The 15663-nt window shown below is 38.8% G+C and overlaps 1 protein-coding gene across 6 annotated transcripts in view; it reads right to left on the bottom strand.

The window, feature by feature from the left end:
• Positions 1–15663, bottom strand: part of PLEKHA5 (pleckstrin homology domain containing A5) — a 154728-nt gene that overhangs the window by 51855 nt on the left and 87210 nt on the right. For 5 of the 6 annotated variants that reach the window (XM_059472259.1, XM_059472260.1, XM_059472256.1 and 2 more), the window contains exons 4-7: positions 12288–12371; positions 11229–11349; positions 4932–5036; positions 1639–1711 (exon numbers count right to left, since the gene is read on the bottom strand). In XM_059472259.1, coding sequence (XP_059328242.1) covers positions 1639–1711; positions 4932–5036; positions 11229–11349; positions 12288–12371 — 383 coding nt within the window. Of the gene's footprint in view, positions 1–1638; positions 1712–4931; positions 5037–9969; positions 10087–11228; positions 11350–12287; positions 12372–15663 lie in introns of those variants that run through there. The other variant, XM_059472262.1, reaches the window with a different exon arrangement.

Raw genomic sequence — 15663 nt, 5'->3', positions numbered from 1 at the left:
CCAAAGAAACCCAACAACCACAACTGCACAACCACAAACAGGTCTATGGTTTGATCTGGGAGCAAGGGCAGGACCCTCCCTTTCCTATTTTTTCACTACCTGAGACAGAAATAACCAAAACATAAAAGGGTTTAGAGTAAGAGCTTTTTATATTTCATCAGCCACTTCTAATAGATTTTGGACTACCACTGCATACATTTAATTCCATTTTAACAGTTTTAACTACTTTCTAGTGAGTGATAGCTAAAAGCTGCACTTATCACAAAACCAATTTAGATTATTCTGCTTGTATTTCAGAATGTTGGGCCATGTAGAAAATAAAAAGATTACACAGCTGTTTATATTTATTTTACTTGTTGTTGGTTTTGCTTATTGCTTTGTTTTACTTTGACAAAATTCCTGTGCAGCTTAAATTCAACTTAATCTGTTCTTAAGGCAGCACTTGTTTTACAACTTTTTGAAGAAGGAGCCTGAAGAGATGTTTAAAATAAACCTGTAAAAAGCACAGAGTATGTAATGACCACTTAGGTAACCACAGTGTATCTGTACCAGTCAGTTGATGCCTCCACAACTGGAATGTGATTTTGACCCAAGATTTTCTCTCTTGGGGTAGAGAAACAAAGCCTAATGATCACATTTGAATAATTCAGAATTTGTTAACTAAACCAGCTGCAAACAGAGCTTTTGTTTCAGACCTGATTTGTCTTTGATTGGATCTCTGCTGCACTTTCAGAGAACACCATTTGAAATCCATCAGTCTCTGCTTTCAGCATCACCACCAGTCCTACCAATTCCAAAGTTTCATCTCAAACTGGAACCATTTGATCCCCTTCACCCTCAGTTAAGGCTGCAGGTGACCCTGTTTACATTCCTCTATTTTGCCATGCTCTACAATCCTCTTCACTCTCAGCCTCCTTTAAACTACACTGTACACTTTATTGTAGGATTGTCCATGTTTCCCTGTGCCCAAGTCCATTTGTTTTTGGAGGAGCACTACAGTTTATAATCTGCAGTGCTGAAGGGATCACTAACCCATGTAACTCCAGACTAGAATGAGAAGCAGCTAATTTTTCCATGTAAAATAAGTCTGATCTAGCTACACAAGGTTACTAACAGATTCTTTTGTTCCAAAATTCAGCAGAGACTTCTACTCATATGGAAATGGACAATGTTCCATTTTATAAGTATTCATGAACACTGATTAGAGTTCCCAAAGGCATATATATGCTCTTTATCATTCTAAAAGCAGAGTTTCAGCTTCCCTGCACTATATCCCTTCCCTATCCCCATTTCAGCTACTTAACTCACATAAAAATCAGATTTAACCCGACATATTTAGTTTCTAGCAACAGAAGCTGTGAGAAAAACTACAACCCAGAATTTATTAACAGAGGTGGCTGTGAATGGGCTTGCCCCTTCAGCACAGCCTGGCAGGCAGGAAGTAATTATGTGAAACTGGTAATTAAGAAAGAAAGAAAGAAAGAAGAGAGATAAGAGTAGCAGGCCTGGATATTGACAGCTATACAACTACACAACTATTTTAATCCATTATGTTAAGCAGCAGCTTATTTCTTACATTTGACTGGTGTGTCAAAATTTATCTGCTCTCAGTAAAATTAGCAAAGGAGCTGAACTCACCTCTGTAGTAGAAGAGACACAGATCTGAGAGCACAAACCAGCGCTTCTTCCACAGCTTCATCCCAGTGCTGTCCTGCAGGAATCACAGGGGCCAGGTCAGACAACACACATGGGGACAGCTCTGGCTCCCAGCACAAACCAGGCACTGCACAGCTGCTGGAAGCCTGGTTACTGACAATTTCAGATTTTCTGGGCTGCCAGGCACTGACCCCCAAAAGAACACTGCATTGACCTGAGAAGGCTTCCAAAATGGAATGAGGGAACTGGGATTGTGGGTGTGGAGTTTGAACAGAAGGGTGTAATATCACAGGTTTTAGAATGTAGTAATATACATAAAGCAAGGTGGAGGTTTTAGGGTGGTGGTTGGTGCTTATTCTTCCCCTTTTTCTCCATGGGGTTGGGTGGTTTTGTGCAATTGGATAAAAAAGTCCCGACTGCAGGCAGGGGTGGTTGGGTTAAAAGTGAAAATATTTATGGTGTCATTTCTTAATTGGGCAGTTTATCCTTAAAAGGCCTTGTAGACAGAGAGATATGGCTCCATTTTTAGTTTGTTAGAGTGAAGTGCTGTAGAACTCAGGGTTTGTGAGACTGTGACAGAGATAAGAACTAATGAACATCCAAGTCCCAGTGAGAAATTCCATCTTGTGATTTAATCCCAACCCTGGCAAAAAGAAGATAAAAACTTGACACAAAACTGTGCTGTGTGTGCTGCCAGCTCAATTTCTTGGCTGTTTTAAGTATTTGACTTCTCATCCTGAGCAGTCACTGCAAACAAAGGCTGTGACCCAGGAATCCTGAGGTGAAGAGGGAATCATGGAATTGCTGGGGTTGGAAAAGGCTGTTTAGCTCATCGAGTCCAGCTGATACCAGCACTGCCAAGCCCCCTACTAAACCATGTCCCCAAGTGCCACAATAACACATCTAGTTACACCTTCAGGGTTGGTGACCTGACCACTTCCCTGGGCAGCCAGTTCCAGTGCTTGACAACCCTTTTTTTTCCCAACATCCAACCTAAAACTTAAGGCTGTTTCCTTTCATCTTGTCACCTGAGAGAAGAGACCAGCCCCCACCTCACTACAGTCTCCTCTTTGGCAGCTGTAGAGAATAGGGAGACCCTCTCTGAGCCTCCTTTTCTCCAGGCATGCTACAGATTACAATCTACAGTTTACCTAATTTTAAAAACCCCAAAACCTACACTTTTTTCCTTTTAAAGAGCAAGATAACACTTCACGTACATCCTCTTTTGCTTTATGTAAGAACTCTCTGCTGAACTTTGTCTTCTATTATCACTCATATATCTAGAGCAAATTTATTTCCCAAATAAAGTTTATTTCCTACAGCAATTTAATTTTCTTTTATGCTTATAACCAATTTACACCACACAACTCAGAATGAAAGACTGCCACCACTGCTGCAGTGTAAATAAGCCAGAGCACTGCAGCACACACATCCTGGCAGAATCAGATTTAATAAATATGTTAATCTGTTCCAAGAAGAAGAGTATGTGTGAATTAGCAATATTCTTGTAGTAAATAGGTTTTGTGACAATGAAGAAGAGGGATTCTCTAATGAAAAACTGTCAGGTGGGTTTGTTTTTGGGGTAGTTCCCCAGCCCAAGAAAAGTCAGGATAATTTTTAGCCTTGTATTTCAAGCTCTGCTCTTTCTGGGGTGGGGGAAATGAGTTGAAAGAAAAAGAAAGAAGCATTAGCTAGGAAACATTTTCAGAAAAAGTATGTTCACTGTAAATATCTTCCAAAAAAGGAGTTGGCTCTGAATTTAAAAATGACAGAAGAGGATCACTACATGTACTGAGACAGCACACCCTGAATTTAACAAAAACTGCCACTCTCTGTGATTACATAAATGTTATTTTCCTATCAGAAAGAAACCTGCACAAGCTTTCACTGTACATTTCTGAAGACCATATCTGTTGACAAAATTGACTAAACTGGCTCTCAATGACTACTCCAACACGGAAATACACAGTAACACCTTTTCTAACAAACACCAATCAAACATCACAGCATTTAAGTTGTTTCCTACATAAACCATCTCCAGCCCTGAGGTGGATTAAGCACTTAGAGGTAAAACTTATTATGGTCAAATACTGTCACAAGTTGCCAGAGAGGCTGTGGTGCAGTCTTCATCTGTGAGGAGATTCAAAGCCCAGCAGGACAAAGTCCTGCCCAAGACACTCAAGCACATGGTGTGATTCTGGGGTGCCCTGTGCAGGGCCAGGAGCTGGGCTCGATGATCCTGATGGGTCCCTTCCATGAGATTCCATGATTCTATAACCCTGCCGATGATTCTATGACCCTGCTCTAGCTGAGCCTAATTGTGTTAGATCATCATGAGGTCCCTTCCAATCAAGTCAGCTGTGTAATTCTGTGCCCCAAAAAACAGCAACAAAATCACCTTTGTAAGAATTTTTCACTCTCAGCATTCACATTTCAGAATTCTCTTCACTCTCAGAGTAGAGGCCACAGGACTGTCTAAAACTGAGAAAATCTTCCACTAAACAGACACTTCTAGATCTTACTATCTGAGCAGTTTTTAAAAACTGACTCATCACCAGCACTCAAATCTATGCAGGTCATTCCAGTCTATCTGAGTAGGCACATTAAATGACAATGTAGATCAAAATGATATACACACATTTGTCTCAGCTGAGTTTAAATTAATGAGTTCTCAAGGGTTTCTTGGTGGATTTTAAAAATAGATTTGTAATATTAACCAGAAGAGCAAATTTACAGCAGGCTAGAACACTGTCCCAATATTAAAGAGCGCATACTTTAGATTAATTCACATTCCAAGGGAAAACCTAAAATAATCTCTGGTTTTAACATGATTATCTTTGAATTAAGGAAATGGACATACCTATGTGAAATATATGAAGAAATGGCTCCACTTTGTATTTTTTGTTGAAAATATAACTTTTAGAAAAAAGAAAAGGATGCATAGTCTAACAAAAGAAACTTAAAAACCCCCAATATTCTGGGTCATACACCTTTTGTCCCATCATCTCTACATACCTGAAATTAAATCAGCTATTTACTACCAACATCTGCTCAGCTTTTTTAGAGAGAATCATATATATAATCTACCAATGTTCTTTACTTGTCTCATGTCCTTATCTATATCAGATATTGAGTTAGGAGTTAATGAATTGAAGACCACAGTTTATAGCCTCATTCTGCTATTGCTATCATTGTATTTTTTAGAAGTGGTTGTCTATTGTATCATACAATAGAGGAGAAAAAAAAAAAAGAAGGGGTGAGGAGGGTCTGAGTACCTGTTTGTAGAGCCAGCCTCTTCTGACAACTGGTGCATTAGGATTTCTCTTTATGGAGTTGGATCTCTTCCCAAAATTATGAACCTTCTTTGAAGATCGCGATGTCTAAATTGAATTGAACATGTTATAGAAACCACGACATCAATAACTGTACAAAAATCAAAATGCTTTGCTTTTGTCTAAGATGTTTATCTTGTATGTGCTCCTCTGGGGGACTGCAGAACACAAATTCTATTCTTTTTTTAGATAAATAATTACTACAATGGTTCTGCTGGTGTCAGCATTTCTTTCTTTTCTTCTGCAGAGAATATAAAGATAAATTCCAAGACAAGTACCAAAAGATGGTTTGGGTTTTTTTCAAACAAGAAAAAACCCAAATTACAAATATCTGACCTTCTTCCAAGGTAGGTAGAATGCCTACTGAGCTGTAGGAAAAGAAGTAAACTCACAGAACTATTATTAATCATGAAAAACTACATCACCTGGGCAACAAATCCCTCTCTTTCCTGCTTCCAACTAACATGAAAACTTGTTCAGATTCCAACAAAATATAATTCCCCCTTTCCTAAAATAAATTAATTTTTTTTGTGATCCTTCTTTGTTCTGTGATCTCTTGGTTGGTTTGAATATTATTTTACTTGTGTGCACTAAAGTCTACATAGAAACCTTTACATGGAACTTCAGAGCTCACATCAGCTGTTGCTTATACTTTTTATAATTCTGCAATGATCATCTATGATTAAGAGAAGTAAGAAAAATAAAGCATTTTAGATTTCTTCTAAATCCTTCTACTTGAATAAACACAAGAAATTGGAAAAGGCACAAAGAAACCTGCAGTGCTTTGCCAATTCACACTTCATTCTTCTCAGCCTACATTTAAAGAGTTTGCTCTGCAACTAAAGGAGCTGAACATTTACTTGTGTTTTAAATCCTGTAAGAATTCAGACACCATGAGACACAGCAAAGTACACTCCTGTGCAGAAGAAGTCAAGTCCAAATAAGTTTTTAAAGCTGCATTTCAAATCCTCCATTTGGATTGAGACAATATGATATTCCTGAGTTTCAGCTTCCCTCTCTCTGCTACTGGGACTAATCACGAGGTTATGCAAAATTCCTAAAGGAGGAAAGCTTGACAACCACTCAGGTTTTGTTGCAAATGAGATGTGGGGTTTCTCCATGGAAATTCTCTCAACACTCATCACAGAACTAAGCTGGGTTTTACTTATGCTTCAGAGAGAATCCCACAGTAGCTGAAAAATCATAAATTGAGAACTTGATTTAAAATTACGTGCAGCTTTTGTCAATGATGCCATTAACTGAAAAATACAACACTGCTTGGCAAAAAAAAATAACATTACAAAAGCTATATGTGCCTGCCTAGAGTCTGTAACACAAAGTAAATGTTATATTTCTTTGTTGCAAGAATCATGAGGGAATATAAAAACAGAGTGCTTTTAATTTCCCTTGGAGATACAGAAATTTGACTCAGTTCTGAAAAGCAAGACAGAGCAAGCAACTGAAAACCTAATTAAGAATAAAAGTAAAAAATTTCTACATTTTATTCTGAAAAATTCTATCAGTGCAAAATGGACAAAGATCTCTAAGAAGCCAAGAGAATTATGATAGCCAGCTGTGAAAAAGGAATACATAACAAAGAACATAAAAATGCAGTCATAAAGTGAACTACATCTCTCTGTTAACCTGTGTGACTGCTGCATTGGCATATCACACAAAAGCTGTGCTAACACTTTGATCAGAAATAATTTCTAACACTCACACCTACTCTAATATTAGCTACTAAAGGTTCAGAACCCCTCAAGAGTGCTCCAGAATTCCTACACTTGTAAAAATAGCTAATGCATTGAGGATGCTTCTGAAGACAAGCAAGCACTCATGTCAAGCCTAACAAATTCAGATAATTTAGGCAGCTGTCTCTAAGGTGGGCCTGATAAAAACCCATATCGACTCCAATTTCACTGAGCTAACAGCAGAGTTTTAATGGGTTACATCCTACCAAATGTGAATACAAACTTCCTTCAATTAAATGCAACATCACAAGTGCTTTCTAATTTTAGTTAATACACAGAACACTTAAGGTGACTTGTAATTAGTTTGCCACACGCTGCATAAAGAGAATAACTTCACAACAAACTCTGAACCTTAAGACAATGAGTATTTTGGGACACTGAAACACTGCAGGTGAGTACATAAACTAATTATGGCTTCTCAGACTTTAGATTACTCCTCCTCTTGTTATGCCTGAGATCTCTGGCCATCCCATGGTCCCACAGATGTAACTAATTATCTCAAAAAGCAGAATCACACCTGGTACCATCTGATCCATTCCAAGGCATAGCAACTCAGATGCCTCCAAAATCAGATCCTGTGGGAAGAGCCCTGCACAAACCCAGTGCTGAGAAAGAATGGCCAGGATGCCCAGCCAGTGATGTTCACTGCTTTCCAAAAGTGAAAAAACACACACCCAGCAGGGTTTTGAACTCTGGATAACAGACCAGTGAGCATCTGGGGTTGCACATTTCAGCACCCTGAAAGTGGCTTTTCTCTCTGCTTAGCTGGTAGGAAAACACAAGGTCCATGTGAGGCTTCTTTCCCATTTTCAGAACTAGCGAAAAGTCATTAATTAACATTAAATTTATGTGAGGCTTCTTTCCCATTTTCAGAACTAGCGAAAAGTCATTAATTAACATTAAATTTATTGCATGTAAATTCAAAAAACCTAGGTTGAGAACCTTGCAAATAAGGCAATTCTCTGCATGTAAACTCAGAGAGTACAAATCTGTATCTCTGTTACTTTTAACTTGTGTTTAAAAATATGTTTCCAGTGTTCAAGGCTACCATTATCGTCCAAACCACAAAACAACAGGATGCTGCTTTCTGGATTTTGTAGGCAATTTTGGTGCCTTCCAATGCTGCAGTTTTCCGTGAGCTGAGTGGGTTTCTGCCTCAGCATTTGAGCTTGAACCAGAAGGTTGCTTTTGAAGCAAACCTCCCCATCATTCACTCTTAGTGTGCTTTGGTTTGCATAATAAAGTGAACTGGATTCCATTTAGGACTAAAATATAGAGATGCACAAAGAGCACTACTGGGCTGGTCTGAGTATAAATCATAAAATACAGTGCAGCTGTATTTTATCATCCAGCTCTGAGCACCAGGAATGCTCTTCACAGCTCTCCTGTTCACTGGGCTGTTTGCTAATGAATTTTAATAATAAATAATAATAATTCTAGTTTCTGTTAATCAGAAGTTTCCAGCTAACCTGGATCCTGAGCAGACCTGAATGGCTACACCTACACTGGCCATTCAAGGCTGGACTGCACTGAAATACCTATAAACAAATTGATTAATATTTGTGAGCACTGGGAAACATCCCAGCTGTACTGGAGTCACCAGGAGCTGTCCTGGGCTAACTCCACATCACTTTCTGTGACAAAAATGTCTTGACCTTATTCTGTTGATAATCAGGACAGCAATGAAGAGCAGCAAGATCTGAACTGTGGAGGGTGTCTGGAAATGTGATGGACTTTACACATTAAAAAGCAATTTATGACACATATTCCTGTTTGTCTAGGTAGTGATTTTAACAGCAGGGAGAAAAATAAGATTAAAAAAAAAAAAGACAACTACAAAAACAATTTCTTCGTGCCACAGAGAGATGAAAATAACTACTTCTGTAGCCATCTGAAGCCTGTAGGTTTTCACGGCCAGGGGTCTGTGCTAGTGCCTTCATGTCTGGAAATACACTCCAAGCTACAGGAAATAAGCAGCACTTAGAGCTGTAATCTGTTATTTGGCCCCCCTCATGTATACAGTGGGAAAGGAAGATTAGAATTAGGACTTCTACTGGGCAGGAACAGATTTGGCCTCACCTCATATTAGTTTCTGGTCAGGAACAGCAACAGACCCCTGAGAGTCTGACAGAAAATAGAAACTTCTCCAAGTTTCATGTCTATCAGGGATCAATTAACATTAACAGAAGGAAGAATTTTCTCCTATACCCCTTAACTGTCTGAAACTTCAGTTGTATCCCAATTTTTTTTCCATTCCTCATTACATTCCAATATCACGTGTGGTCATGAGTTATCTCTGGAAACAAAAACCACCTAATAAAATTGGTTTGGCAACCACATGAAGAATCCTTCTGCTCTGTAATTAATTCTGTGTAACTTCCTTCACCAATATTTTATTCCTGTTTTATTGTGCTACAATACTACTATTATATTAATATCATACTGCATATATATGCCTATAATATATAAAAATAAATAATATATATGACATTATATATACACACACATATATACACACACTATACAATACTACAAACTACATATTGTAATAAAAAGTTAAGAATTTCAGGCTTTATTTTTTGAAGGCATGAGTTAAAAAAAAAAAAAAAAAAAAAGAAAATCAGTTTTGTATCCAGGTACAACCCTTGGGCCGTACCTACACTTCTAGGAAGCCAGGATTCAACTCATTATCCTTGAATAGCTGTCAGAAAAGGCAAATTGATATTAGCTGTGGTTCTACTTTCCCAGCATTCACCACCCCAAAACCAACAGTTTTTAAATGGTGTTGCACTAATTCAGACAAATGCACATCTGAAAACTGATGTAAAGTAATTACATTTGCAGCCACAATAATCATATTAATATTTCAAGTGCATTTAAATAACTAGAACAGGAGGAATGAGAAATAGAACAATCTATTTTTTTCAAAATGTTATTTTCACAGGAAACTAAAGTGTCATTAATCAATGAAAGTAGAAGAAATCACATTAACTGGGCCAGAGAAATCTCAATTTCGTTCTCGAAGAATATGAAAAAACACTAGGCTAAAGGGCATTTTCAACTTCTCTTCTGAAAGAGAAGTGTAAAAATGTAAGACACATGCTCCTAAATTGTAATTAATTTTGCATATTTGACCTGAGATTGCTCCCCAGAAAATGAATTTTGACAGAACTAGCTATGTAATTATTGCATTCTACACCACTGTTATGACTCTAACAAGAAATTACCTGGGGTTTTTTGCTTGCTTGGTTGTTTTAGGGCTTAGCTGGTTTTGAGTTTGTTTTTTTACTGTTGTTGTTTGGGGGTTTTCTAGTTTGTTGTATTTTAAACTCTTTTTCCTGCATGGACTTAAACATGATCATATGAAAGTTGAGATGGATTTTGTTACTGTTCATAATACATCTGTGACTCTCTATTTTTCCCCCCAGCAACATTAATAGATTAAAGACACTTTTCTGATTAAATCACAGTTTTCTAACATAGGTCAAGGACTCTGCCTGTCTCATAAGATATTTAGAACAACAAAAAAGTTTCCAAAATGCACTGGAAGGAACCTTGCAATGTTTCTTAGCACATGGCAAGTCAATTATTTCAATCCAAGTTTCTGACATTAAGGAATTTGCTCAGTTAGAACACATTCCAAAGTTTACTTTTTCCTTGCAGGCCGGATTAATTTACTGAAAAAGCACTTCTCAGAGTTAGCATTTTCAATGTCTAGCTAAAGCACAGGGTTTTCTCCTTGTTTAACTGCTAACTACTGGCTAGAAGAGATGACAGCTCTTGTCCATCATCACTGATCAAAGCTGTTTTCTTGGTCTCCTAGAAAACTTAAGGCACTTCTTAATTTTGCAGCAAGTGCACTTCTCTCTCAGGAAAGCTGAAAATGGAAAAATAATGCACACAATAGGCTCATCAGCTTTATCCAAATAAACCTAAAAGTTTGTAAGAACATCTGGACTTTTACCTTCTTACTGAGAAACTGGGTGAATGGAGAAGTAAAACATAAATTAAGGTGATCCTGGGATTCTGCCAACCATTTAGCAGGGATTTTTCTAGGAAGCCAGGACTTCTGCTTCTGGCCCAATGTCACCTGCTGTTTAGGGCCACCTCCCACCTCTCTCACAACTACTTCCTGCACACAATCCCAACTCTCTCTGTTTTACCTGGACACATCCAGGCAATTGTTTGTGATGGAGCAATTTCTGCAACAGTGCTGGCCCAGGTGCCTCATCAGTCACTCAGGGTTTTGCTGTTCATACAGATCAGAAAGGTCAGTTCAAGTCACAAGATCTGAGATACCTGACAAAAATTACAGCTACAGTGACAATTTGTTTGTTTCCCAATCAAACCTGGAAGTTGTTGAGTGCCCTGAAAAATATGTAAGGGTTGTTTCTCTTTTTCAGTGGAATGCTAACACATAGCACTGTCTAGCACCTTGTGGAATACCTGAATCATTTTAATTCTAATTTATTTGGACATAAAGACTTACTCTGCCCACAGGGCTCATTGGATGAGCAGCATAATCTGATGCCAGATTATAGTTAGTTGCTTCACATATCATGCTTACAGGTCGCTCCTTCTTTTCTTCAGATGACATTGCTGCAGCAGTCCTGAAAATAGAATATGTAATAGCACTGGAACATGCTGTGTGTGCAGACTGCTAATAAAAAGCACCCCTAGATGTAGCTTTGTACAGCCTGTGTCCTACTTTTCCAATTTGAAAGCAATTCACACTTCATTGCAGAGTTACCTGCACTGTGTTTTAAACTCCAACCTGTTATAGATGAATTTTAAGATGTTGCTTAAAACCAGAATTTCTCTCTTAGCACCAGCAGCAAGGTGTTGGTGGGAGGGAAAAAGACAGGTATGGGTGTGAGATGGAAATGGGAAGAAATGCTCTCCAAAGGCCCCCTCTGGCTTTGCCCCCCTTTCACACTGGTGAAATTTGGCCAGTTCTGGTGGTTTTCACTGGAGCCACCATGTAATGTGTTACAGCAAAGGTGGGGGGAGGGAAACCCAGAATCCCAACAAAATCCTGAGCTCCATGCAGACCTTCTGTATTGCTCTACAAAACTAATGCAAGGACAGCAAATCTGAGTTATTACCAATGATTCAGAGGGTGCCCCAAATGGCCAAGGAAATAATCAATGGAGGAGAAACTATCAGGTAAAACACTACAGTTTAACAGCTTGTGGTTGTCTCTAAGTGATTATAAAATTTATCCCTTTCTGGAAGTTTATTTGCTTGTTATATAGTATCTAGGCTGTTTACTTAAATTACGGAACAATTAAAGTGATAAGAGCAAATTCATGCAGTGCATAAATGTGATTCATTTCTACCATACAACTAATCTGAGCTATGTTTTCTATCTTAACAATCAGTATAAAATATTTATCATTGCTTTCAAGTGATTTAAACAAGTAAAACTGTCTACATGTTGATCTCACTTGGAAAAAATAAACATTGTCACTAGTAATCACCGAATCTTACTTCATTATTAATGGGCTTAAAAGCCTGTGTTTTATAGAGTGAAACAGAAGGCACTTACTGCTCATTCACAACAAAAATACAGTTGTCCTGTGAAGGCTGTCCTGTCACTGGATGTTTGCAGGTCACTTTTCGTTCATTATGACTTCGAAAGAGAGAGAAAGAAAACTTATTAGGCAATAAGTTTTGATTTTCCAGCTCAGTTATGTAAATCCAGTACATCAAATGTATCAGTTCAGTGAAAACAATTAAGAATATTTCATTATGGCATATAACAATGTAAGTGTACACAGTCACAAATGCATATATATATGTACACACACACAAAGAATAAGGATGAGAACTAGTATTGGAAGAATCTCCACTGGCACTGGGTTGGCAACCATTCTGAATTATAAAAACAATAAAAGTGGTTTTAGTTCATATATGAACATAGATAATTCACTTCAGCTATGACTTTATGTATTCATTAATAGGGTTTCAGCTGGTTAGAGACAAGTTGAACATGAGACATATCTAACTGCTCTGTAAAGATAAAACCCTACTGTTAAAGCAACTGTCTTCATCCTCAGGACGTGAAGACACCAGTTTCAAATGTCCAATATTACAGATAAATGCCCGGTGACTGGAAAAAGAGTGAGGGGTTGTAATCACAGTTCTACTTTTGCAGACCTGACTTTTTAATTCAGGTTGCTGCTCAGAAGTGTCCTCCAGATGCTGGGAGGCTGAGCTTCATCTCCAGCAGCACAAAAATGCTCCCCCTTGCATTATCTCATTCCCCTGAACTGGAGATCCTGATTGAGCACAGCAGCTCCTGCAGCTTGGAAGAAATTGCCCAAATTCAACAACTACCAGCTGCTGCCACACAGGAAAGAAATGCCTGGGCTTGAGTCCTCCAGCCTGTGAAGGGAAGAAGGGAACGGCAGGGCTGGGTCTGGGCTCCTCAGAGCAAGAAGGACAAGGAACTGCTGGGGAAAGTTCAGCACGGGGCTGTGGGGATGATGAAGGGACTGCAGCATCTCTCCTGGGAGGAAAGGCTGGGAAAGCTGGTCCTGTTTAGCCTAGAGAAAATATGATTGAGAGGGATCTTATCAGTGCATCCAGATGTCTGAAGGGTGAGTGACAAGAGCCCAGTGCCAGAGTAGGGGGCACAAACTGAAACACAGCCAGCTCCACCTGAACGTGAGCCAAAAGCACTGAGCACTGGAACAGGCTGCCCAGAGAGGCTGGGGAATCTCCTCTGGGGAGATTCAAACCTGCCTGGCCACCACCTGTGTCTCCTGCTCTGGGTGAGCCTGCCTGAGCAGAAGGGTTGGACTAGAAGATCTCCAGAGTAACTTCATCCTTAAGACCTACTTCTTTTCTGCCTATTCATTTAGCCATCTGAATTTTCAAGCACTTTGAAGCACAGCTCATCTCATGAATGTCACACTTTCCATCCTTCCTGCTTCATAAAAACAACCTGAATTAACAAGATTATCTTAATATTCTCCACTTTTAAACTAAAATTCTTTGGATCATAACAATTTGCAATTATACAGCATTATTGATTAAAAGTTGCCTCCAAACAAAAGCATATAAAAAAATCTACATTACTTTCATGGTGAATGAATGGAAAAGCCTTCACAGAGTGCAAGATTAGAAAGACAGCCCAATTCTTTGCACTTCCTCTACTGGGATTTTAGAAACCTACTAATGCCTAAATGGAGAGACCATGTTACAGCGCTTAATGATGAGCTGGCAATTGCCAGTGCTTTATCTTTGTTCTGAGTTCAGCAGATTTCTAAGTTTAGCCCCTGAAGGAGCTGTTGTTGCAGAAATGGATCAATTACAACGAGGAGACAGGAAAGAGGACAGTCTGTGCCATTCCCAAATGCCCTGGTCATACAATGCCTCTCAAGGAAATCAGCCCAGATTAATGAGATTTCAGGTTCAAAACATCCCTGAGGAAGTATCCAGGTTTCTTTGGTTGGTTTTTTTTTTCTTTTGCGAGTCCTATTTTCTTCCTTTCCAAAACATTTTTTCCCCCTCTGACATTTCAAACACTCTCATACCAAACTGAAAAAAAACCCAAACCAACAAACTATGGAGATGAGCTGTCCAAAACACTTTGCCAAAACGTTGCCTTCTTGTTTGTATTAAACCTTGACAGGTGACTGTCAGCTGCATCCATAAATGTGGAAATAAGTGGATCAGGACTTCTGCTCAGGGACCAGAAATGCTCAGGTCCACCCAAGAGGAGGCACATCCCATGTTTTGTGTGAGTGCACATCACTGATGATACAGAAGAGGCAACACCCAAGGACTGCAGAGGGGAAACCACAAAACCAGGGGGGAAAGGAGGGAGAGGGCAGAAAATCAGAGAGGAGAGGAGAGCAGAGGAAGCAATACTCAAGAACATTTTGCTTCAGGTTTGAGTCACATATCAAGTTAGCATCCAAAAGCACCAAAAAAATCCTTGAACAAAACACAGTTTTCCCCACTAGTCACACAGATGTTGAGATGTATGGGAGGTAGCTGAGATTACATGAAAAAGGCAAAAACATATCACGGACATGAGCCATGCTCCTGAGGATTGTACAGCACTTTCTTCTAGACCTGAATAGTCACTTCCTTCTAAAAGAGTAAAGCAAAGGGAAAACAGGCTTTTTCCCCCTTCCAGACAAAGGGAAAACAGGCTTTTTCCCTCTTCAGCTTAAACACAAGTGAAATCTCATGGGTGAACACTGGAAATTCAGCTTGTGCAACTAAGAGTGATGACTGTAAATATGTCTAACTGCATGAACAGATTTTAAATACTTCCATTTGAAAACTTTTTCATTACTCATCTAATTACCGCATTTTTGGCAGTATTTTACCTGGAATTTTGACAAGGCTCCTCAAAATCCTTGTGCAAGGTGTAGTGAAGCTTGATAATTATTGTCATAACCCTCCCACATAACAGAAGGTTAAGGCATTTGTTTCAAACTCTATCTTGCACAGCACAGAGAGTTTAATTCAAACCAAGCTACAGCTTGATATTCACAATCTTCAGCATCCAATTTAGACACTTGTTCAGTTATCCATAAATTCCTAGCTACACAGAGAATTTCATTTATTGTACTACAATAATCTATATATCATCAATAAATCTCAGGGAAAATAAAGCAAAAACCTAATTTATTTATTGAGAACTCTAATTTCAACTTGGTATAAAGTCCAATGTGTAATTCAGAGTTTCAGCCTTGCATATTTATGTGTATGTACTTTATTATGTGGAAAGAGAGTGATTCACTTTGACACAGCCAGTGTGTTACTTTTCCCTTACGCAGAGGTGCATCCTCTTCCTTCTCCTTCCAGTTTTTCCCATGTTTTGAGAACACAGGACAACTACACACCAAAGTCTTTTGCACATTTTCTTAACTGACCCATACTATTTTAGGATCTGTATTAATGGC

Source organism: Ammospiza nelsoni, chromosome 5 (assembly GCF_027579445.1).
Source record: "Ammospiza nelsoni isolate bAmmNel1 chromosome 5, bAmmNel1.pri, whole genome shotgun sequence".
Classification (NCBI taxonomy): Eukaryota; Metazoa; Chordata; class Aves; order Passeriformes; family Passerellidae; genus Ammospiza; species Ammospiza nelsoni.
This window is presented reverse-complemented; position numbering and strand designations above follow the sequence as displayed.